Source organism: Bos indicus x Bos taurus, chromosome 28 (assembly GCF_003369695.1).
Source record: "Bos indicus x Bos taurus breed Angus x Brahman F1 hybrid chromosome 28, Bos_hybrid_MaternalHap_v2.0, whole genome shotgun sequence".
NCBI classification, from domain to species: domain Eukaryota; kingdom Metazoa; phylum Chordata; class Mammalia; order Artiodactyla; family Bovidae; genus Bos; species Bos indicus x Bos taurus.
The window spans coordinates 25,564,037-25,588,025 of record NC_040103.1 but is presented as its reverse complement, the minus strand read 5'-3'; the positions used below and the strand labels follow the sequence as shown (position 1 = coordinate 25,588,025).

General features: G+C 45.8%; 1 protein-coding gene and 1 non-coding gene across 4 annotated transcripts in view; one reads left to right on the top strand and one right to left on the bottom strand.

Moving 5' to 3' along the window:
- The window catches only part of HKDC1 (hexokinase domain containing 1), a 39,620-nt gene extending 16,509 nt beyond the window's left edge, over positions 1-23,111 (bottom strand). Inside the window, exons 1-8 of one of the 3 annotated variants that reach the window (XM_027530697.1) lie at positions 23,040-23,102; positions 17,306-17,468; positions 12,783-12,931; positions 12,571-12,690; positions 8,502-8,597; positions 6,602-6,701; positions 4,229-4,412; positions 757-912 (exon numbers count right to left, since the gene is read on the bottom strand). In XM_027530697.1, coding sequence (XP_027386498.1) covers positions 757-912; positions 4,229-4,412; positions 6,602-6,701; positions 8,502-8,597; positions 12,571-12,690; positions 12,783-12,931; positions 17,306-17,468; positions 23,040-23,102 — 1,031 coding nt within the window. Of the gene's footprint in view, positions 1-756; positions 913-4,228; positions 4,413-6,601; positions 6,702-8,501; positions 8,598-12,570; positions 12,691-12,782; positions 12,932-14,551; positions 14,588-17,305; positions 17,469-23,039 lie in introns of those variants that run through there. The other 2 variants (XM_027530699.1, XM_027530698.1) reach the window with 2 other exon arrangements.
- On the top strand, positions 2,327-2,398 carry TRNAC-GCA. Its single transcript has one exon. It is a non-coding gene; the product is annotated as a tRNA-Cys (tRNA).
- Positions 23,112-23,989: the final 878 nt, after the last annotated feature.

The window sequence follows — 23,989 nt, the reverse complement described above, 5'->3', positions numbered from 1 at the left end:
GGTCAAGACTTGAACTCCGGCAGTTAGATTAAGGAGCCCACCCTTGTAAGCACCCTATACTGCACTGCCTTTCATAGAAACTCAGTCCCTGCCAAGCTCTGCATAAACAGATTCTGGAAGTCAGATGTCACCCTGCTGAGCTCAGAATCTAAGCTGATTGCAAAGCTCAGGGCAGTGCCAGGGTTTCTAACAGGATCTTGAGTCAACCGGGGCCAGTCAGCCTCAGCAGTCAGCTCCCTACTGCAGACCTTTGTGTGAGCTCTTCTCTCTAATCACCAAAGCCAAAGCCAAATGCAGGCCCTGACAGCAGCAGGTAGAGAAGATTATTGCTGTAGTGGGAATTCTTAACTTGGATTCCACGCTAGGGCCTTAATGGTTCCAAAGATGCCCTGATATTATAAGCAGAATTGTGTGCAAGTGTGCATTTTGGGGGTAAAGGGTCCAGAACTTAGACTCTCAAAGGGATCTGCAACCCTAAAAAGGTTATATCACCAGTTTAGGGAGGAAAAAGGCAAAATAAGAAGGGGGTAAACCTCCAACAGCAGAAAACCTGGCTATTGAAACCAACCAGAAGCCACATGTGAGGCATGACAGGCACTGCTAATCCACCTGAAGCTGTGCACAGGTCTGAAATCGTCCTGGTGAAGAAGAAGATCTGGTTCCTCCTATGCACCACTCCCATGAGCACACCATGCCTTGGCTGCCCACCTTACCCTCTTCAGAGTCAAGGTGGGAGGGACCCTGCCAGTAGCTCACCTCTCCATGGCAGCCACATGCCGTGTTTCAATCTTGCCCTTAATGTGAAGAGCAGAGGATTTCTCACCGCCAAACAGGAGGCCTGCCTTGGCCATCTTCAGCAAGATGAGCCTGACGAGTTCACCCAAGTATAGGCCGCTGATCATCTTTTCAAACCTACATTTTGGTGAACAGATAAGTAGCAGCAATGCCTTTGGTTATGCAGCATTCCTTTCCCAAGCCCGTGAGCCATGGCCCATGGTCAGGAACACAAGTAGTGGAAAGGCCTCTTTCCGGGTCAGGAGGCCTCAGTCCTTGCCCCACCTTGAGGTGCCCTTCGGAGCCCACTGCAGCTCTCGGAGCTGCATTATCCCCGCGTATAAAAGAGGAACACTGAACTAGAGGAAACCTATGATTCTTTTCTGATCACAAAGTGCTTGAGTCCAAGAATCTTTATCTCAAATCACACTCGACTGTGGGGTGCCACTCTCAGATATAAGGAATCTCAACTTCAGAGAATTTAGGTACTTTCACAAGATCACTAACCACAGCATGACAAACCCAAATTTGAAATTTTTTCCAACTCCTACACGTTTCTGCCCAAGAGAAAAAGATGTTGCATCTGTTAGTTGGGCTTAGATAGCCTCAGAGAGGTTCTACAATAATATGAGTAAAATAGATAACCAAGAAGGACCTACTGTACAGAACAGGGAACTCTATCAATAGTCTGTAATAATCTATATGGGAAAAAATCTGCAAAATAATGAATATATGTATAACTGAATCACTTTGTTGTACACCTGAAACTAACACTTTAAATCAACCATACTCCAATAAAATTTTTAAACATAGTAATAAAATAAAATCTATAGACACACACACAAAATAATATGGGTGAAATGTCCCACCACGTTACCCACATGTGGACTTTCAGTCTGCATACAACAAGCAATTACTAACTGTTTCCCAAGTAAACTATTAAATATAATTTTTATTCTGCAAACATAATAAAATACAAAATCAAGGACAACCAGTTCCCTAATCAACTTTATCTATTTCATTATAAAAAGTCTTAAAATACTGCAAAAATAGAAAGACAATAGAAAGAAATCCCAGCTGAGCTTGGGATAGTGGAATTATGTTAAGTGAAATGAATAGTGTGAGGATGCTAAAGTCCTCACAGTGGACCCAGTTCCTTAGGCTGTGACTGTTCTGTGTCACCAGCAGAATGGGTGTGTGCTGGGGAACAAGTACATCAAAAGCAGAAATTCGTTCCTCAGATATTCACTTCTAGTGTTGAGTGGTTTCCAGGAGGTACTTAAAATGTTTATTCACCAGGGCTTCTTGGGAAAATGGTTGATTCCATTGCTGGGACTGGGAAAGTACATGGTGAGCCTGGAGCATCTTACTGTGCAAGAAAATAAGGAAGTATTTAAAGAGTGATGGGAACATGTCAAGAGCACTTAGGAAGCTTGAGCTTCCACTGGCTTAAATCTGAAAAAAAAAATTGATAGGAAGGAATGATAATGATAGGAAAAAAATGATAACTCATTAAATTATAAAAGAATCCATATTAGTATAAGGAGAAACTTCCCTGGTGGCTAAGACGGTAAAGCGTCTGCCTGCAATGCAGGAGACCCAGGTTCGATCCCTGGGTCGGGAAGATCCCTGGAGAAGGAAATGGCAACCCACTCCAGTATCCTTGCCTGGAGAATCCCATGGATGGAGGAGCCTGGTAGGCTACAGTCCACGGGGGTCGCAAAGAGTCAGACACGACTGAGCTACTTCACAGTAGTGATGGGAACATGTCAAAAGCACTTAGGGACTAGCTTGAGCTTCCACTGGCTAAATCTGAAAAAACAAAATTGATAGGAAGGAATGATAAAATAATGATAGGAAAGAATTATAACTCATTAAATTATAAAAGAATCCATATTAGTATAAGAAAGTAAGTGGAGGAGATAGCTCTTCCTTACAGTATTCCTTACAGTAGAATAGCAACTAATAACTGCAGAGAGAATGATGGATCTAGAAATTCATCAATGGGCGCTAAAACTAGAGAGTAAAAGTTTAATGAAACATAGGATAATTGCATAGTCTCGAAGTATCTCTTCACCAGATACTTATTCATTACAGAGGGAATAACCTTGTGGTGGAAAAACCTCTCGAACATTCCCTTAATCAAGTGATTTGAATTTGTGTCACCAGTAACTGAATAAATATTATACACTTCCAGATCTGATGCCCCGGAAGGACACACACCACTTGTGTGATAGTCCTGCTGAAAATGCACCACCTGAATCCAGTCATGAGAAACGTCAGCTACAAGCTGAGAGACATGCTGTGAAACACATGGTCTGTATTCTTGAAGACCACGAAAAGCAAAAATATATTACAGAAGATTGAAAGAGGTGAAAGAGATACGGCAGCAACATATAATGTGTGATCCTGGACCTGGACAAGTTTTCTTTTTAAATAAAGGACATTAGTGGGGCAGCTGGTGAGTTTTGAGTAAGATCTATAAATTAGATATTAGAACTGATTAAATGCTAATGTTTTAATTTTGATAATTACACTTTGGTTATACAAGCGAATGCACTTGTTCTCAGGTAATACTCTGAAGTATTTAGGGGTGAAGGGATACTACATTTGCAATTGTAGTCTCAGATGGTTCAGAAAAATGATTTCATTCAGACATGTGTTTATACAGGTGTATGTTTTATACAGGTGTATATTGTATGTGTCTGTGTATATACATATACACACAGATCGAATGTTACTGTTTGGGAATTTGACTGAAAGTTGTACAATTCTCACTACTTTTCTATAAATCTGAAATTATTTTTTAAAATCGCAAACATTTTTTCATTCAACAGACACTTTTTGTTTGTTTTTTAACAAACACTTAAAGCTGCAACAATGTGTAAAGACGCTATGTGTAGAAAGGAAAGGAATTCCCAAGTGTAGCTGCCTTCAGGGAGCTTAGCATACAGTCAGAGCTGAGGCAGACCCTGAAGGCTTATACCACATGTGGGCGTGGGATGAGAGTGCAGGAAGTCTCCATGAGACCTGAGGCCGGGAGGGACTCACACCAGGTGCTTTGCGATGAGGCCTAGGAGACAGTGAGGTGCAGGGGAGCCCTGAAACACAAATGAGGAATGTGTGCTTCCTCAGGCTGCACTGATTTGTTCTGTGACCATTCATTCCAATGGGCCAAAAAGGCAGGACTTGAGTCACCGGGTTCACAGCTGTATCTCCCCTGCCTCTGGATTGAATTTGATCAGGGATATGACCTGGGAGAAATCACTCAGTTTCTTTGGCTTCCCTTTCCTCATCTATCTGGTGAAACTGAAATATCAATACACGCCTTGCCTCTTAAACTCCCTGTGACGGAGAACAAGCGACAGCTAAGGAGTCTCCCAGGTATGAAGCGTACCTGAGTGAGTGGACAGTCACTGGTGCCGATGCCCAGATTACAGCACAGGGTACTCACAGCTGCTTCCCGGGGTTAAGAGAGCCGAGGTCCAGCTCCCGGTCAAACTCGGTGCGGATGTCCTCCAGGGCCCCGTCGTCCCCGAAGGCTCCCCACTCGGTGTTGACGCACATCCTCCCCTCGTCGCCCTCCACCAGGTCGATGTTGCTCATGTCCTCCATGTAGCACGCGTTGGTGCCGGTACCTGGACGAGGGAGCAGAGAGAAAACGGACAGACGTGAGGGCTCCCAGCTGGGCAAAGACAGAGGAAGCCCTCAACCGCCTGAGAGTCCTCTGAAAGCGCCACAAAGTGCTTTTGATGCACTCCCGGGGCTGGTTCCTGCTGAGGGAAGCAGCTTTGGCAAGCCCGGGAGTTCATGAGGAATGAAGCTGACATGTCAAGTCCACACTTGTCGGGGTGTTAATGGTGTACTGTTATGAATGGAGTCAATTGTGAAGAAGTCCCGATGAATATGTATGAAAGCTGACTGAGCACATTTACCGAGAGGACGATGAGTAAACTGAATCTCATGTTTTTAAAAATTCACCGACTCACTAATATTTTTAATCCTTTCCCTGTGCCACTTAGCCTCTTCTCTATTTGATACTAAAAATATTCCTTACTCATAGCCTGCCACAAATTGTTCCTAGCATAAGCTACATCCTTATCTTTGACAGTGATGAGCTATCACATAAGAGAGCAACATGCATTATTCAAACATAAATTCACTCCAAGGAAATGCCTCAAACACTTGAGTAGTGAGGAGTGGCTGCAGATAGGTACAACCTGTTTGAGATATATTGGGATGATGGAAGTGTTCCAGCTGGACTGTGGTGATGATTACAAAACTCTATAAATTCACTAAAATCACTAATTATTACCTAAATGAGAGGGTTTTTATGCTTCAAACCCTATGCTTCAAAGGTAGTCTTTGTTTGGCCGTGACATGTGGCATGTGGGATCTTAGTTGGCCAACCAGGGGCCAAATCTGTGCCCCCTGCAGTGGAAATGTGGGGTCTTAGCCACAGGATTACCAGGGAAGTCCCAGTAAAGCTATTTTTGTTGTTGTTGTTATTGTTGTTTTAATTTTAAGTATCTTTCCCTGGCTGATATTTAGTCTCAGGATTTTAAAGGCAACATGAGAAATAAGAGTCGTAGGCAATCAGATTGTAATACAATATCCGGAAAAGGCTTTTCTCAGAAAAGTACAGACACTGGCACCCAATTAGCAGGTTATCAGACAGTCAGTAAGACAGACACAGCCGACCATGGCAGGTGCCACGCGGGGCAAGCGCCAGGCCCATTCTGAGGTATGGGGCTCCAGGAACTGGAAGGCAAATCAAGAGCCCCAGATGTAAAGATCCTACTCTTTGGGAAAGTCAGACTGAGGAGAGTGAGATGCAAATTAGGAAAAAACAAGTCAGAAAACTTTCCCCGATAGTAGTAAAGGAATAGGAGGGTTGAAGAGACATTTGAGAACAGCCTGTAAATCCAGTCCATTTGGCCTTACTGACCCCACACGGCCCTTTTCACGGACCCCTCCGGGAGGGCCCCCTTCCAGCTCAGGTGTTGAGACACCCACGGACACTCCCACTTTGCTGTGGCCCCCCTGGTCCTGCGCCACAGAATGCAGTGGCCTCTTGGCTGGCCTTAGCCCCAGTAGTCGATTCTCTACACAGCAGCCAAACGAGCTTTTCCAAACGCACACCCCACTTGTCCATCCACCACCCAAGGTCCTCTAGTGCCTTCTCTCCCGTGGGTTTAAAGTCAAAGAGCTTCCAGGGACTGTGTCCCACGTCCTCGGTGATCTGCCCAGTCCCAGCCACTCTTTCTCACCCGAATGGCCTCACTCGCTTTGATTCACAACCATTCAGCCTTTTAGGGCTCCTCAAGCAGCCCAGACTCATTCCCCTCTCACAGGCCACAGGATTCGCTTCCTCTCCATCTCTGCTTTGCTCCCTCCTCCTCATCACGGAGGTCCCTGCTCAAATGTCAGTCCTCAGTGAGGTCTCACCTCACAACCCCACTGCCCTCCCTCTCAGTCACATCACCCTGGTTTATATTCCTCATCACACTAACCACCTGAAATGTGATTTGTTTAGGCCATTTTGGTCTCTCACCCACCTCTGCACTGAAAATTTCAGGAGTACAGGAATCTTTGGGACTCTCACCATCGAGAATCCAACACAGAGCCCAAGGCCTAGCACACAATGGTAACTCAGTAAACACTTGTTGAATGAATGCGTGTATTAATTTTCTATCTCCCTATGTTGCTTCTTCTAAGTAGAAACCACCAATACTCTTCCCACAGAATTTACTCAGAGTTTCCTGAAACTAAGCCCCAAACCAGCCCCTTTCAACCCACCTCCAAAGAGCAAGGCAAATTGAGTTACCAATGATGACACCAACTTCGCAGTAGGGATCGTCATAGGCACACGTCATCATGGTCCCCACGGTGTCGTTGACCAAAGCCAGGATGTCCACATCTAAGTCCTGTTGGAACACAAGTCCCAGAGGGCATCAGTGTGTGGGAGAGAGGCTCTCTTCCTTATTTTTCCCCATAGGGGAAGCAAAAGTAACGAAGGTGCCTGGTTGAGAGAATCACTAGATCCTGTCTTCTGGGCCTGCCTGTAAGAAAAAAGGCCTTTGCCCCACAGCCGTTGTCTGCCTTCAGTCAAGATGTTCTGACTTTTCCTGCTGACCTCTAGATCGTACACACCTGTGACTCAAGATGAACTAGCAAAACAGGAAAGAACTGTTAGGGAAATTAAAATGGAGGTAGTCTTGTTCGAGATTCAAAATTAGGGGAGCAGGCCTCTGACTGACTTCTGACCTTGGCAGAACTACATGTCTGCTTGCAAGACATGTAGTGTCTTGCCACTTGCTGGTGGTTACCAGCAAGTCAAGTGGCACTTTAGATAAGAAAAGGAGTGGGTCTTGGACTTTCTTAAGCCCCTGGAGACCTCGCTAGTCCCCCAGGGTCTAAGGAATCTTAAGATTCACAAGTTGAAATGAATAGCATGTAAAAGTTAAAGGAAAACCAGAGCTGCATTTTCATGTGAAAAACGGTTAATAGTATCAGTTTGCAGGCTGCTTATAAGCAGAACTGCGATTTGAAGTCTCATCCATGGTGCGGATGCACCACCTTGGACCCTTTTCCCAGCTGGGGCTCCAGATTGCTATTACTTAGGACTTCCCAGTGTCATTCAAGTGTGGACGTAGGTTGTCGGCCCAATTTGGTGATGTATACACTGTTATTCCTCTCTATTGTTTCTGTTTCTTCTAATGACCGTATATTGAAATTAAGTTATATAATCTTCTAGAAAAAATTTAAATTGTTAAAAAAAAGAAAGAAGGACTTTGTCGAGGTTTAAGGTTCAGGGGAGAAAAAGAGCAATTGAGACTGAAGAGTGAATGAAACCCATGCTCCTGTTTCATGGGTGAAGGCCTCTGAGCAATGAAAACATGAGGGACAGATCTCCAGGACTCCAGCCAGTGCTTGAAGAACGCTGAGGAATCATGTTTATCCTAGGAGGAATGGTGCCTCCAGGAGAAAACACCAAAGTCCTCGCCCACAGGGACATTTTAACCAGCCGCAGCCAAGTCCTCTCCGTGAGCAGCACCAGGGGTTTCCTGTTCTATCAAGTCAACTAGGGTTATTGCACCACGGTTCCACAATGTTTGGGAGAGCATTTTAAAGCAAAATGAAAACAATAAGAGAAAAAGTATACAAAAGACTATGATAGCAACTTTAAAGAGAAAAAAGACTGGAAGGGTATACTTCAAAATATTTCTCACATTGTCAGTGTAACGAGTCACCTGGGTTAATTTGTGTACTCAGCTCAGCCAGGAGCATGGCTTGCTTTAATAGTTCTTTAAATTATTGTAAAATGTATCCAACAAATAGAGATATTCAGTGAGTAGGGTGCGGAAAATGGGACATAGAACCAGACAGGAAAGAAAATGACCTTTCATGCCTCAGAGAGGAAAGGTGAGGGCTGGAGCATCACACAGCATCAAGTCTAACCAAGACCCCCTGAAGAGGCTATGGCAGCTGGGGAGGTCCCAGGGAAGTATTGGGTCACCCTTCAACAGTAATTGCCACATACCAGGCCCACAGGAGGGTTTATCCAAATTGGCCACATCTGTGCTACAGTGAGAACTTTCTTAAGATCAAGTCCCTCTCTGATTCTCCTTCGAGGGCAGACACGGCAGAAGACAACCTTTCCCCACCCCCACAAGAGATAAGGGCCAGAACTAGGGGAGCTCCCCACACTCAGATGGGTTCCTTACCTGGTGTCTTTTCATAGCATTGGTCAGAGAGCTCACTACGTCTGTGCCCTGAACTCCCCTCGCCTTAAACTTCTTCGTCCATGAAAGCAGGATACCCTGGGGGAAGATATTAGATCCAGACAAAATAAAGAAGGCACGCAGTTCTGAAAATGAGCTGCAGAAATTTCATGCTTACTACAGTGGGTCCTCTGTAGCCTTCTCTTTAAGTTGAGTCACACCAATTCTTTTATTTCCTTAGAGGCCTTTTCTAATAATTTTGACATGTGTATTACTCTCATCTGAGCAGTTTAAAATATTATACACAGGGGCAGAAAGAACAATGGCTGCAGAGTCAGAATGCTTGGGGTCACAATACACTGTTCAAATCATTTAACCTCCCTGAGCCTCAGTTTACTCATCTGGAAATGGAAACATCACCTCCCTGCCACAGGAGTGTTCTGATGGAAGTGCCCAGAATGTGGCAGACACATGATGTGTGCAGAATGTCTAGTTTGCCAGGTCCACAAACAGAACCAACGTGTTACTTTGTAAGACTCTTCTGGGGACTTAATTCCAACTTGGTAAAATGGATCTCAATATGCATTATCAATTATCTGCTTACAAGTGGTATTTCTCAAAGAGTTTCATGTCTAACATAGCAAATAATCACAGGATTTTTCAGACTGAAGGAGAACTTGCAGATTAAAAAATGCCCAAGGTTACCTAGTGGAGAGGAGTTGAGCCCAAACTTACAAACTCCCTGACTAGCCCCACCCCCTCAGCTTATGAATAAAGCAGACAAGCTTCAGAAAAGAAGGAAGATGCTCCAAGTCTCGTAGTCAGTGAAGGAGACAGCCCAATTGGTATGCAGGTTTCTGAAACTAACCCCCTCCCCCACACCCCTCTAACCCCCCACCCCCACTTCAGAGATCAGGTTTTTTTCCCTGCACCACAGCGCTACCTAGTGGTAGCTCCCCCTAACTTCTGCCCTCTTGGGCTATGGTAACTCCTGCCCCGCTGGACAGAGGAGTGAGAGATTGTTTGGTGGTATCCCCTCAAAAAGGATGCCAGGGACAATGTGGGACCTGTTAAGGGGAGATATATGGCGGAGTGGGGAGTAAATGCATGTGACATAGTGTTAAGTGGGAAAAAAAAGCTGTACATACAGCATAGCACCAGTATTCAATATAGATACAATTGCAAGGGGCTCAGACAGAAAAGAATCTGCCTGCAATTCAGGAAGCCCAGGCTCAGTCTCTGGTTGAGGAAGATCCCCTGGAGACGGGAATGGTTACCCACTCCAGTATTCTTGCCTGGATATTTCCATGGACAGAGGAGGCTAACAGGCTATAGTCCATGGGATCCCAAAGAGTCAGACACGACGGAGTGACTAACACTTTCATGACTGCAAGGAAAACCCAATAATTCTAGTAGTGGCTATCTCTGAAGGTTGGGATTAGAGGAGATTTCTATTTTCTTCTTTAAAGTTTTCAATTCCGACCTTCTTTTCTCTCTCTTTCCCCCCCTACCTTTAAGAAATATTGCCATTTTATCATCAGAAACACACATACACACACAGAAATTTTTCTTTGATTAAGACTTTTCTGTTTCCTCATTTAAACAAACAAAACAACAACAAAATGACCTTGTCCTTTAAGTCCAATGCCCTGATCTTCTTTAATCGTTTTTTAGTGTCACAAAGAATCCTCCTCAGTCACACCCCCTCATGAAGTCTTCCCTTTCCCACCTCCTTCTGTACCTACATGGTTGATCAGACTGCACCTTCTCCAAACCCCTTATTTTCATGTCACAAATTTACATGCAGCAGAATCGTGGTTAAACAGCTATGCCCACTCTTGGTTGTTATTACTAATGCATTTACTTATGACTGAAACTTTTCTGCTTTAGACTTCTCTGAAAGGCAACCTGGGAGGAAATTTTATAAAATGCAAGTAATTCAACTAGACTTGGAAGAGAAACATTTGCACCTTTACTTGATATAATCAAGCCACCCTTTCCTAGTTTAAATGTCATCCGAAAACTCTCCTTGGGATGCAACACAAAATGGGTCAAAATGCTTTCAGGCACCTGTTGGTATTTTTTTAAAAACAACTGTATTTACTTACTTCTGGGCGGGGGGTGTGTGGCATGCTGCACAGCATGTAAAAATCTTAGTTCTCTGACCACTGATCAAGCCTGCACCCCCCTACACTGGGAGCAGAGAAAATAAACCACTGGATCACCAGGGAGTCGCCTGGTGGCATTTTAAACAACATTCTAGAGCTCTGTGTTTTTGGAAAATCAGTGTGGTCAGAGAGTTTGTGAGCTTGGGCTGAGCAATTCTTGGCTGTGTGGCCTTGGATAAGTCTCTTAACCTCTCTGAACTGCAGTTTCTTCAAATATAAAATTGAAATAATTTTATCTGCCTCATACGATTGCTTTGGGATTTTAATGAGGTTATACACACGGAGGGTTCAACATAGTACAAGTGTAAAAATCTGAGGTATAGTCTATCATCATTATCATAATCTTCCTTCTTCTTAAGGTCTCTGTTCCTAAGCTCAAATAAGAGGTGTTTAACTATCTGGAGAATTGAGGCCTGATTTCCTGACTCCCCCCACTGCCCCTACTGACTTGGGGGAACTCTGTCCTTTAAACTTGCAAAGACAAGCAAAGCTCCACCTGGCCTCTTCTAACTTTCCTGAAACCTTTACACTATTTCCACCCCCCACCAATTCTTTCTTTAGAAAATAACTAATCAGTAAACCTTAGCCCATATCATGTATAGATAGATAATGGTAAATTCCCATTCAATGGAACCCAGTAAAAGATTGATTACACCTTTCAATTGTCAGATAGTTATCAAGTCTTATTAAATATAAGACACTGCGCTTGAAACCCTAGAAATGGACAGGAAGAACAATATAAAATAGTGCCTGCCCTCCAGAAATATCTGTTCAGTTGAGGGACAAGGTACAAAAGCATGAAGAGACAAGTTGTATGGGGACATTCATTAAAACTGAAGCTACCATTGATGCACCAGGCGCAGTGCTCAGCACGTTACAGAAGCTTTGTCTAAGCTTCACCTCAGCCCAGCGAGTAGACAGTATCCCTGTTTTACAGATAAGAAAACAAGGGACCCAAGAAGTTAAGTAACTTGCCCAGGGGACCCAACAGGTCCTGAGCCATGATTCAAAGTCAGGTCTATTAAATGTGAAAACCCACTCCCTTTCCACTATCCCACAATCAATAAACGTCTCAAGGCAACAACATCAAACACATCCCAAGTCAAGGTGGGTCCATGGATTGGCTGTGAGCTGGGTGCCATGACCTGTCTGGGCAGCAAGAGTTCAGGGACCATCACCCCAGGCAGGAGACCTGACTCAAGACAATAGCCTCCTGGCCCCAGAAAGCTCCCTGTCCTGTTATATGGCCTCTTATTTATTTTCACAGATTCACGTAAGATCAGGTTTACCTTCTCCCCATTTACAAACTGATAATCTGAGGCATAGAGAGGTGGATTACCCGAGTGCCCAGCTGGCTAGTTGCACAGCTAAGAGTACATCCCAGACACCAGGTCTGCTCAGTAACACTGTCACTCCAGGGACCCCACCTCAGCCCTCCTCCTAAGGGTTCACTGTAGAGGGAGACTCCCCCAGCCTTCCCCTTCTTATTCTAGTTAACTGTGTCAGTGCTTCCGAGTGTGGTCGCCAGACCAACAACATCCATACCACCCAGTGAATATTAAAAATACAAATCTAAGGCTCCATTGGTTAAGAAACTCCTGCATGGGGCCCAGCAATCTGTGTTTAACAAGCCCTCCAGGGGTTCTGACTAAACCAAGGTCTGAGAACCACTGAGCTTGGTGGTGAAACCATTTCATTCCTTGTGCTGCGCCCAGGGTAAATGTAAACTCAAGGCAGCCGTGGTACCATATTCTCTGCCTCACTGTTTAAAAAACAAAGAAAAAACAAACAAGAAAACTCCTGCTGATCTTTCCTGTTCCCAGCCTGACCCCCGCACATGCCACATTCTCCAGCCCCAAACCCAAATCCTACACAGCTTATTCCGTCCCTTGCACCAGTCTTACCTCTTCTAATTTAGTCTGTTTGCAGGGAAAGGAAAAGGTTAGGCCAAGAGGTAATTTCTTCTGCATCAGTTCTTTGGTCTTCATGAAATCTGCCAGACAGTCAGCTACGTATTCAAACAGCTGCAGGGAAGAGAAAGCATAGCACACAGGGCTAAGGTCATCCAGAAACTTGGTACCAAGGACCACCTTCACAGAGCCCCCGGCCTTGGTACCTCTGTGCCATTCCCTCGGATGATTTCATTGGGTGTTGGGTAAAACTGACTCTCCATCTGGACATTTCGTTTCCCCTCTTCAGAGACTTGTACCTTCAAGACTCGAAACTTGGATCCTCCAAGATCCAGGGAGAGAAATTCCCCATTTTCTATGAAAAATATAAACCCCCAAAAGTTATCATTTACTGAGAGTCTGCTATACACAAGCTCTGCATTAGAAGTTGGACTGTGATAAACATGAACTCTCACACCCCCACAAGCCAGGTATGCCTGTGTGCCAAGACTCTAGAAGTGTGACTGTTGATTTGCACCCTCCCAGTGAAGGGCAAAGTTGGGGTGTGACCCAAGTCTGCCTGCCTCTGGCGCCTCAGCCGTGCCCACTGGGAATAAATGTGTTCACTGGGAGAGGGGAAATGTGAATGCACTTTTGGCAGGCGGTAATAGAAATGTGCCTTGAGAGACTTCTCTGGTGGTACAGTGGATAAGAATCCGCCTGCTGATGCAAGGGACACGGGTTCAATCCCTGGTCTGGGAAGATTCCACATGCTGCAGAGCAACTAAGACCACGCACCACAACTACTGAGCCCACGCACTGTAACTACCGAAGCCCATGCATATAGAGCCTGTGCTCCGCATCAAGGGAAACTGCTGCAATGAGAAGCCCGCACACCGTAACTAGAGAAAGCCTGCAGGCAGCAAAAAGACCCAGCACAACCAAAAATTAAAAAAGAAAGAAAGAAACGAGCCTCGAGGATGGAGCTTATTCTGGCACACCACAACCACCACAACCAGGAAGGGAGAGTTGATACTCCACAAAACGCAAATAAGGCAGAAAAGACAGGAGGATTTCAGGGAAGAGAAACCAGCTTCATACAAGCCTCAGTCTCACGGACAGAGAGAAAATACTCTAGGAGGGAAGGGAGACAAACACCTAATCCTGGCCCTTAAGGAGCCAAGGATGCTTAATATTTTGGGCCAGAGTCATTCCAAGAGGAGAAAATGTAACATGACCTAGCCCAGTATAAGACAGATGCTATTAATAAGATGGTAGAAATGACACACATGTTGGGGTGGGTGGCCCACCCTGATGACTTCAACTCAGTCATCAGCATCCAGCCAGCCAGAATTCCTGCCTAGGACCCTGCCAGTGTCTTTAGCATCAGCCACAGATACGGGATGAGAGCTCATGTGTGCAGACCCTTGAACCAACAAGTCTTTGTACAAAATTAACTGTGCTGGAAAACTGGCTGCACATGACCAGGCATACTTCATGACATATACCCAAGGCATGTATAAATGAAACTCCATGCACACCAATCTGGTCACCCAAATGGCCTTTTTTTGGTACCATGTGACCCTAGACACAGCTGCCTGAATCTAAGGGACCAGCTGGCCATTCGGATTCATTCCTTGTAAAATGTGAAATAAAACACAGAGGGAAATTGCTAGTAAAAACAGAAATGGAAGTGTCCTGCACACCAGAGATCAGCTGGTAGCCAAGGTGGCCGCATGGTACGCTGAAACCATAGACATTGGGCTTTCCTGCCCTGGCTTGTGCTATGTCTGGCTTGTGCCCCTCTTCCTTCTCCACCCTCTAGTGCAGCATCTCCCAAAGGTGCACAGGGACTGAACAAGTAGATTTCTGGAGATTCACGATCTCCAAGGGGAGAAGCCTGGGAAACTGTATATTTAGGAATTATCCCATTGAAGTGAAAGTGAAGTCGCTCAGTTGTGTCTGACTCTTTGCAACCCCATGGACTGTAGCCTACCTGGCTCCTCCATCCATGGGATTTTCCAGGCAAGAGTACAGGAGTGGGCTACCATTTCCTTCTCCAAGGGATCTTCCTAACCCAGGGATCGAACCCAGGTCTCCCGCGTTGTAGGCAGACACTTTACCGTCTGAGCCGCCAGGGACGTCCCCCAGGAGCTCAGGCGAGTGTGGAACCTTTGCCCCAGTGCAGACGTCTGGGGCCCTCAGCTGATAACACAGAGGCTGCTGGTCTCACCCACAAGGCTTAGCCTCCAGGCAGCCTGGAGGCAGAGGTCAAGAAGAGAGGCCACTGGAGAGGGGCCTAAGGAATCACTGACACATTCAAATCACAAGATGGGCACTTCCTGCCCCCCTTCCCTTGTGACTGGTGGAGAAGAAGGCACAAATCACAACCATGCTTTTAAGGCTCTTGTAAGAACAGTCAAGTGCAGCTCCCCGACTGACAGCTGGGAGGTAACTAAGGCTCTATCAGCTTACCCGCCTCAGGCAGGTGCAGATGGAGGAGGGGAAACTAGAGAGTGGGCCAGCTCTGAAGGATTTCTTCTGGAAACTGCACACATTTCAGAAATGGAGGCCCCAAGAGATTAGGAAATAATCCTAAAATCAGACCAGGAGCTCACAGGAGCTCCATAGCACTTGGGACATCTTGGAGAGTTTCGAGCATTCCTTGTACATGACCTCATCTGATGCTACCAAACCTACAAGTTGGTGGACAAACTGGCCACATCTCTTTTACTAATGAGAACAGGGGTACAGTGGTTCTGGGACTTTACAAAGGCATATGGCTCCACAAGGACTCTGGGCCCAGGGACCTCACTGCTGCAGAATCCCTGGTGAGACCGATTGTGTTAGTGAGAGGAGACCATGAAGACAGGAGGTGGCATCTCCTGGCCTGATGAGGAGGTAATTTCTAAAACTTGGTCAGTTTCACTTCCAAACCTTCCTGAAGCAGCCAGCAGCCTCCAGACCATTGAAGGCCACTTTCCCTTGCTTCTGGGGACACACCTCCACAAGAAGAGCCAAAGCACTGGAAGCCAGGAGGACTCTGAGCTGGTGCTCCCAACACACACATACCTTATGACCAGGTGCTTCTCTGAATGGCCCCAGAGGACCCATCAAGGACCCCAGTCTTCTCAGCATTCTCAAAGAGCAGTGTCAGAACTCAGCAGAGATTTCAAAGCAGGACTGTCTCTCTTCAGAGCTTGTGTTTCTCCACATGGTACAGTGCCCATGCCGCACAACCCCCACCAGCGAGGGAATGGGTCTTTCCCATCACAGTTCCCAGGAGCCTCTCACATGGCAGAGTCAAGCAACTTTGGCCTATGTGTTCTCCCAGAGGGGCCCAGAGCCCTGCTAATCCAATCAAACATCCCCGAGAGCTCCCTAAACTTTAGTCCTTGCTCCCTCGAAAGCCCCAAAGCCCCTGCTGGAGCTTGGTTGGAGCACTGGGACTCTGACATTGGGGGTAGCCCCTTGGCCCTCATTGCTCTCATCTGAGTTGGGGATAAGAGCTCCACCATGGGGTTCTTATGGGGATTGTATGAGACAGCGAGTCCCTAGCACTGCATGACCACAGGAGGTGTGTAGTAGGTACCAATTTCTTTCCTTCCTATGGCTTTACCCAGAGGCTGAGAGTAGAGCAGTTTGATGGCAAAATAATAGTTCCCACAAGATGTTTACATCCTGATCATGGGTCCTATGAATATATTAGGTTCTGTGACAAGAAGGAACGAAGGTTGCTGATAGAATCAAAATTGTTCATCAGTTGGCCTAAAGTAATCACAGGGTTTTAAAGTATGCAAGAGGAAGGCAGAAGGGTCAGAGTCAGAGATCTGAAGATGCTACATTGGGGCTTGAAGATGGGAAGCGCATGAGCCAGTGAACATAGGAAAAGCTGGGAAATGCAAGGAAACAGAGAGACTCTTCCCTAAAGCCTCCGCAAGGAATGCAGCTCAGCCACATCTTGATGATAGCCCTTGATTATAGACCCATCTCAGACTTCTGACCTCTGGGGCTGCAAGAGAATAAATGTGTGTTGTTTAGAGCTACTAAGTGTGTGCTAACTTATTATAGCACCAAGAGAGAACACATTTTACAGATAGAAAAATCAAAGCTAAACATTTTGCCAAAGGTCAGTGATCAATGACAGATCTGGGCCTAGAACTCAGGTTTCTTCAATTACCATTTAGTATTTTTTCCACTATTCTGTCTTCCACTACTTGCTATCTGTAGCCCAGAACCTAGGTACTTAGGAGTGAAATGCCATTTACTATCCGTTCTGCAAACATTTCAGGCCTAGTCTGCATCCAGGACTATGCAGCGCCAAAGCACTGTTTGAAGAAGATGCAGACTCTGCCCTCAGGTCGCATTGGCCCCGTGGCGAGACTCGCATACACAGCAGGGTGACAAGCGCCTAACCCAGCATGGGTTGCTTCCCAGGTGGTCAGTGATCTCTACACTCAGGTGGGAAGGCCAGGTTGGTGTTCATAAGGGGAAGAGTGTTGGGATGCTCTAGCAGGAGAGGGAACAGAATGTGTAGGGCCAAGGCAGGCAGGGAGAAAGCAAGATGTATCGGAACTTTGGCTCCAAACTTTTGATACGGAACATTACTGGAGTCGGGAAGGTGGGATGGGGGAATGTGGAGAGAGGGCTTGGAGAGGTAAGCCAGGAAACAGGAGACAACTTCAGGTACCCATCAGCCAAAAGGGAGCCAGGAGGAGCAGTGTCCCTGGCCGCCCCCAGCCTCACTCACCCGAGCCATCTGGAATGGCCCTGACGAAGGTGGGCAGCATCTTCACCGAGGCTGTGGGGTTGGTGTCCTTCCCTAGGCCCTTCTGCATTTCCGCCTGGAACCGAGCCATGATGTCCAAAAGGGTCTCATCGGAGAGGCGCATGTGGTACAGGAACCTGTCCACCTGGAACAGAGTGCAGAGTGATCAGGGTTGGCTGCTGGGGGCACCTGCCCTCCATTCAAGGCTATTAATTCCCACTCCAGGCAGAAAGCTGCATTCCTGACTTAGGAAAGCTTCTTCTTCTTCTTTTTTTTTTCTTTTTAAGATTTATTTATTTACTTTTGGCTCTGCCAGGTCTTCGTTGCTGTGTACGGGCTTTCTCCAGTTGCGGAGAGCAGGGGTCACTCTCCAGCTGTGGCGTGCAGGTTTTTCACTGTGATGGCTTCTCCCGAGGAGCACAGGCTCTAGGCTGAGTAGCTGTTGCTCATGGGCTCAGCTGCCACACAGCATGTGGGATCCCCCCGAAGCAGGAATTGAACCCATGTCCCCCGCATCAGCAGGCAGACTCTCAACCACTGGACCACCAGGGAAGTCCCTGGGACAGCTTCTTGATATGGATCTCCAAAGGTCCCTTGCCTGACCCCTCGCTGAGCTTAGAAGAACAGAATTGAATGGAAAACTGAGGGGTGAGGGGTAGGGACTTCTTCCTCTGAAGGACAAGCCCTGAGGAAAAAATGGTTCCCCCACTTTTCTGATGGGACAATAGAGGGGCAAAAACAAGAAGGACTCGGTTTCTAATTCCTAGTTCAAGGTCCTCACCATTTTCCCATTGGCTCTCCACTGGAAGAGACTAGCTTATAGAGTGAATCTTACATTCCAAAACAGGGAAGCTTTCTTTTATGCAGTGATAATAATAGCTATTTACATGTCTCCCCTTGTTTATGGGCTGCTAGGAAGCTCAAAGCCAAATTCAGTTTCCAAGTACAATCTCTGAAAGTGAAGTTGCTCAGTCGTGTCTGACTCTTTGCGACCCCATGGATTGTAGCCTACCAGGTTTGTCCGTCCATGGGATTTTCCAGGCAAGAATACTGGAATGGGTTGCCATTTCCTTCTCCAGGGTATCATCCCATCCCAGGGGTCGAACCCAGGTCTCACGCATTGTAGGCAGACGCTTTACCCTCTGAGCCACCAGGGAAGTCACAATCTCTGAAGTCCAGTGCTTTAAATTTCCTTTTTAACTGAGGTTGTTCTAACTAAGATGAAATTTAATTTTTAAAGCCAGCTCAAATTGCTATTAGAAATTAGTGGATGTCACTCACATAATCAGAAAATTGTGACAAAGGACAAACGCCCCAATGGAGGAAAGATATAAAAATTATTCTTGCTGTACACAGTCCATTTTAAGGTAGGAGTCACATCTTACTACCTGCCTCCCCATGCTAACACGAGTCACTCGGTGGTATGGCTTGGACTCCCAGGGTTCGCTGGGTTGGAGAATCAGAAGGGACAGTGGGACAGGCGCCTTGTAGTGCCACCCTGCTTTGTATAATGAACAGCCTCGCTATTCATCCAGGTCACAGGAAGGCTTGATCTGGGCACATTCCTGAAGGAATTGCTTCCCCACACTTTTCCCTAAGGCTAAGAACATTGGTTGCAGTCTGAAAAATACTTTTGTGTGTGATACCTCATCTAATCTCCAAGATATCCAGTTGAGTCTCTTGCATTGTGGGCAGATTCTTTATTGTCTGAGCCACCAGGGAAGCCCCTTGAGGCAGCCAGGTAAGGCCAAAATGATGGCTCCTAATTGAGAGATGGGGACTCCAAGGCTCAGAGCCATTAGGAGAGCTGTATGTCAGGGGCAGCACTGGGACTGTAATTCCTCCATGTTCCTCACTCCAATGGCCTGCTTTTGCTTCACAGCTTTGTGCAGGACCCACGAATCCAACAGACAAATTATACCAAAGCCAGGGGTCACATGACCTTTATCATAAGACAGGTACCCAGCCTTCAGCCAAGCTTAGAGGGCAGGCATCTCAGTTCAGTCCAGAGCCAATATGGAGTCCTAAGCCAGTGAAGTGGTCCATGGCTTTTGGGAGCCTGGGGGCCAGAAAGAGGCCAGAAGACCATCAGAGAGCCATTAACAAAAGAGGACAATTGGGCTGTCAGCATATTTGAGGAGATAGGATGGAACCAGGTCATGCTTCATTAAGGGCTTTCTGTTCGCTCGGAGTCTGTTTATGACTAATTGGTTGGCACAGCAACAGACAAGGAGACAGCCGACAGAAAGGACATGACCCAAGTAATTGGGGCTCAGAGAAGGGTGAGATGTGCCCCTCAGGAACTAAACTTGCTCTTTTACCACCCCAAGGCCCTTCAGACAGTGGCCCTGAACCTACTGCTCATTTCTTCCCATCCCCAGAGTATAATGAGCTTCTCTAGGCATTCCCATAGCATCATCCTTTGTAAGTAAGGAATGGTTTTGAGACCCTTTGGAGTCATTTGCCAGCTGATGTTTAAAAGAGTCATTCAGGACTTGGGGTTACTACTCCTGCTGTTTCAATAAGTTAAAGTTATGTCCAAAAAAATGTCAACTGGTATGGCTTTCTTGTTTTGTATATATATTTTTTATTTTCCACAACACCTGGTAAAGTAGCTAGAAAAGAAGAATGAAACCTATGTTGGGACAACAATGCTATATTTTAAACCCAAACAGGTGATTTGAGGACTGTATAACCAGCAACACACATTGCAGGCACCAAAGAAGGTACCTGAGGGCCTACTCAAGTGAGTCACTCACTTGTGAGTCACTCCAAGCCTACTCTTGGAGTGACTCACAAATCATACGACATGAGATATTTTCTAAACAAAAGAACCAACAAGTAGCACATTTAACATACAAAGAGCAAATTCAAAAATGTAAGCTCAAAGCTGCTGAATTACAGAATGTGGGAGCTGGAAGGGACTTTACAGATCACTTAGTCCAAAGGTCCCATATTATGAAGCTAGAGTCATAAAATGGTTCAACTCTTGGACCCAGTGATTTCACTTCTGGAAACCTACCCTTAGGAAACAATCCCAAATATGGAGAAAATTAAATGCATGCCTGTGTTTAACATAGAAATACTTTAATTGGCAAAAAGTGTTTGTGAAAGTAGCTGAATGTCCAAAAAGATGGGGAAGTTTAAATTATGGCATATCCAACTTGATTGAATATTGTTATTATTTAGTCACTAAGACTCTTTTGCAACCCCATGAACTGTAGCCCAATGGCTCCTCTATCCAAGGAATTTTCTGGGCAAGAATATTGGAGTGGGTTGCCATATCCTTCTCCAGGGGATCTTTCTGACCCAGAATTGAACCCACATCTCCTGCATTGGGAGATGGATTCTCTTTTTAAAATTTTATTTATTTTTTAATCGTGGCAGGTGGATTCTTTACCATTGAGCCACCAGGAAAGCCTGAACAGAATATTAGAAAGGTCTTAAAATGATAATTATGGAGAAATCTATATACATGGTTACGATATAACAGTAAGTGAAGGACACAGATCCAGAACAATATGCACCATATAACTATAAAAACATCCACTGTGAAAAAAGACTACAAAGTCTTCCACATGGCAAATATGACAGTGTTTATGAGAAGGATGGGACTAAAGGTAACATCTCTACTTTTTGCAATGTTGACTTACTAAACTGTAAAAAGTACACATAGAAAACCCTAGCCAGTCCTCTCTCTTATAAATGTACAATCTACAGGTCAGTGACCAAACTCAGCTCAATGCTATCCCTAGGTCAAATAATGCCAATGCATGGAATTGGAAAAGCAGCTGTAAGAGTGGTTTCTCCTCTCTCTTCTTATCTTCCCTCTCTCTTTCCCTTTCTTCTTCCTTTCTGTTTTATTTTCATTTTAATGTTGGTATAAGCAGGTTTCAAAAATCGTCCCAGGTTTTGAATACTAACACTTGCGGGCAAGTAGGGCCCAGGATCTTGACAACTCTCAAGGCAGGAAGCACAGAAACTCTGGAGGGGACTGGCTGCTTGACCAGGAGGGAGAACGAGCCTGTGCCTTTTGACCAGATGTATTGTCACCATGAGGAGGCTGAATGAGTTGTTCTTTCTCTAAACCTGTGACTCATCCAGGCAGCTCATAAAACCTTGCTATGCCAGACACCTGCTGGCCCACTCACTCCAGGTGGCTGGAAAATGTTCCTGAATATCCTTGCTCACCTCACTCTTAACTTTCTCCCCAGAGAGAGAGGGGTCACCTCCAGGCCTTGACAAACACCGATCCTCCTCCCAGAAGGACCGAGAATAGACTGTTGGAGGCTGCGTACCTTGCCTCCTGGGCCCGCACCTGTGCTGCTGGACAAACACGTCCAGCCTGATTCCAGGGTGTGACTAAAGGTTAACCACCACAACGGGGCCCAAGGAAATGAAACTCATTTGCTAGAATTGGAGGTATAGAGGTTGCAAAGGCTCCCCTTGGGGGCTGGAGAGACACCATGCAGCTTGCATCTTGATTAAGAAGTAAATGAATTCTTAAGCAGTGCTGTTTAGCACTTTTCCACCTCCTTAAGCTAGTAGAGGGCTCCATGAATCTAATTGATAAATGAAAAGTCAGATAACTTAACTCTGACTGATTTACAATATTTCCGGAGAAGCAAGTCAGCTCCCTAATGAATGTAGGGAGGGAGGTTATCCCACCCAGTGCAGGAGGGCTGCCCAAAGGTGCCATGCTTCCTTCCTTTCAGTTTGAAAGGCTAGGAAGCATCATGACACAATGGAAAGAATGCTGGAGGAGGAGTCAGAAGCTTGGGTTTAATCCCTACTCCACCTTAAATACCTGGGTAATCTTGGCTAAACCAACCTACTGGCAGAAGGAGAAGAGGAAAACAGAGGATGAGATGATTGAATGGCATCACCAACCTGATGGACATGAGTTTGAGCAAGCTCCAGGAGTCGGTGATGGAAGTCGGGAATTGGGAAGCCTGGCATGCTGCAGTTCATGGGGTCGCAAAGAGTCAGACACGACTGAGCAACAGAACTGAACTGACCTGCTGGGAGGACCTCTGGTCTCTAGATTCTTGTGCCCAGAGCCCTGCCATTGGTATGGCTAGAGTGGCAGGCTGGCCTCATTCCAGGCTGCCAGGAGAGAATGCTGTTGGCCTCCAGCCTTGGCAACTTTTAATCAGCCCACCTTGGAATCAGTTCCATAGATAGGTTTCTTGGGCAAAGTGGCAAAATAATGCACATCATTAACAGCACACACACCCCTGGCAAACAGCACATACCAATAATTTATATTTTGATTACTATACGTGGAATCTCACACCCCTTTTGGTGTTTGCATTTATATCTTTTCAAGCACGTGAAGAATCACGTGAATTACTTCTAAAGTTCTCAAAGTCTTTAAAAAAACAAAACAAAATGATTCTCCTTTGTATCCCTCCCTCCTAAACATCTCTCACATCAAACACAATCATCTCCAGGCTTTCTACAGACTTTCTCCTCATCCCCTTCCCGTCTGGTGTCTGCCAGGAATTTCTGAGTGAAACTGAAGGCTCAGGACACTATGCAATGTAAGCTGGTGGGAGATTTACCTCTTTGTCCCCTTCTGTGAGTTTTTTTTTTTTTTTTTAACCACTCCTGTGTCCCTTGTGCCTACTCTAATAAGCTCTCTTAAATCTTTTTACACGTAGGGGCCAGTTTATCAGGGAAGACAGAACCAGGTGTCAGCTCTGAGAGTGCTTACCTTCTTGATCTGGTCCTCCTTCAGCTTGGTGAAGTAAAACGCCATCAAGTGTACCGCAAACATTTTCTCCAAGTATGGTTTCTCCTGAGGTGAGCAGAGGTTTCCGTGCCGTGTTACTCCCACGTCTCTGGAGAGCTGCCCACTTCCAGTCCAGCCTGGAGGCTTCCGGGGAACTAGGTGCTACAGATTAAATACTTGTGGGCTGCTCAGTTCAATGATTAAACTTCGCCCCCAGTCTCTGGTCCCTCCCTCCAGCACGCACTAGATTGTCTAATAGGAGGCTTGAGGTGGTAGCTGAAGGTTGGTGGAGGGCAGGCAAGGGGTGAGTTGCTTGAGTCTTTGAGAACTGGGTGTCACAAAATCTCGTTGCTAAGCAACGTGCTCAAGCTAGTGCCCCACCAAGCCCACTCAGCTGAGGAAAATCTTCTGAGGAGTTGACCATTAAACAAAGCCAACTCCCAACCGGCTGAGCTGCTCTGCAAAAGTCTAGTCCCAGGCTTTTCTCTTCGGTCCTTTCTTCTCAACACAGGGACGTAACTCTTGGATCCCTGCTCTTCTAGAGCACTACCTTAATTAAGACTAAGTATTGCCCTGGTCAGAGATTTCAAGAATGTTGGGGCAAATTCCTTCATTTGTGACAGATCAAGATCTCTTAGCTAACAGCCTGTGGTAATGGAAAAAAAAATCAATAAAGGTTTATCTTTTCAGAATGGCAAGCCAGAAAACCTTGATTTCCCAGATAAGGAACTAGGGGGAAAATATCCATGAGAAGGAATGAAATCACCTGTATTCATTGTACTCACTGTGCTATTGGCGAGAAAAATCGAAGTCACAAGCAGGAAATGTCTCAGACCACTAGGATATTTGGTTCATGTATCTCACGCATCATACTTGATGTGAGAAGGGCCCATAAAGGAGCCAACATATGGGTACGACAGACCTTGCATTCT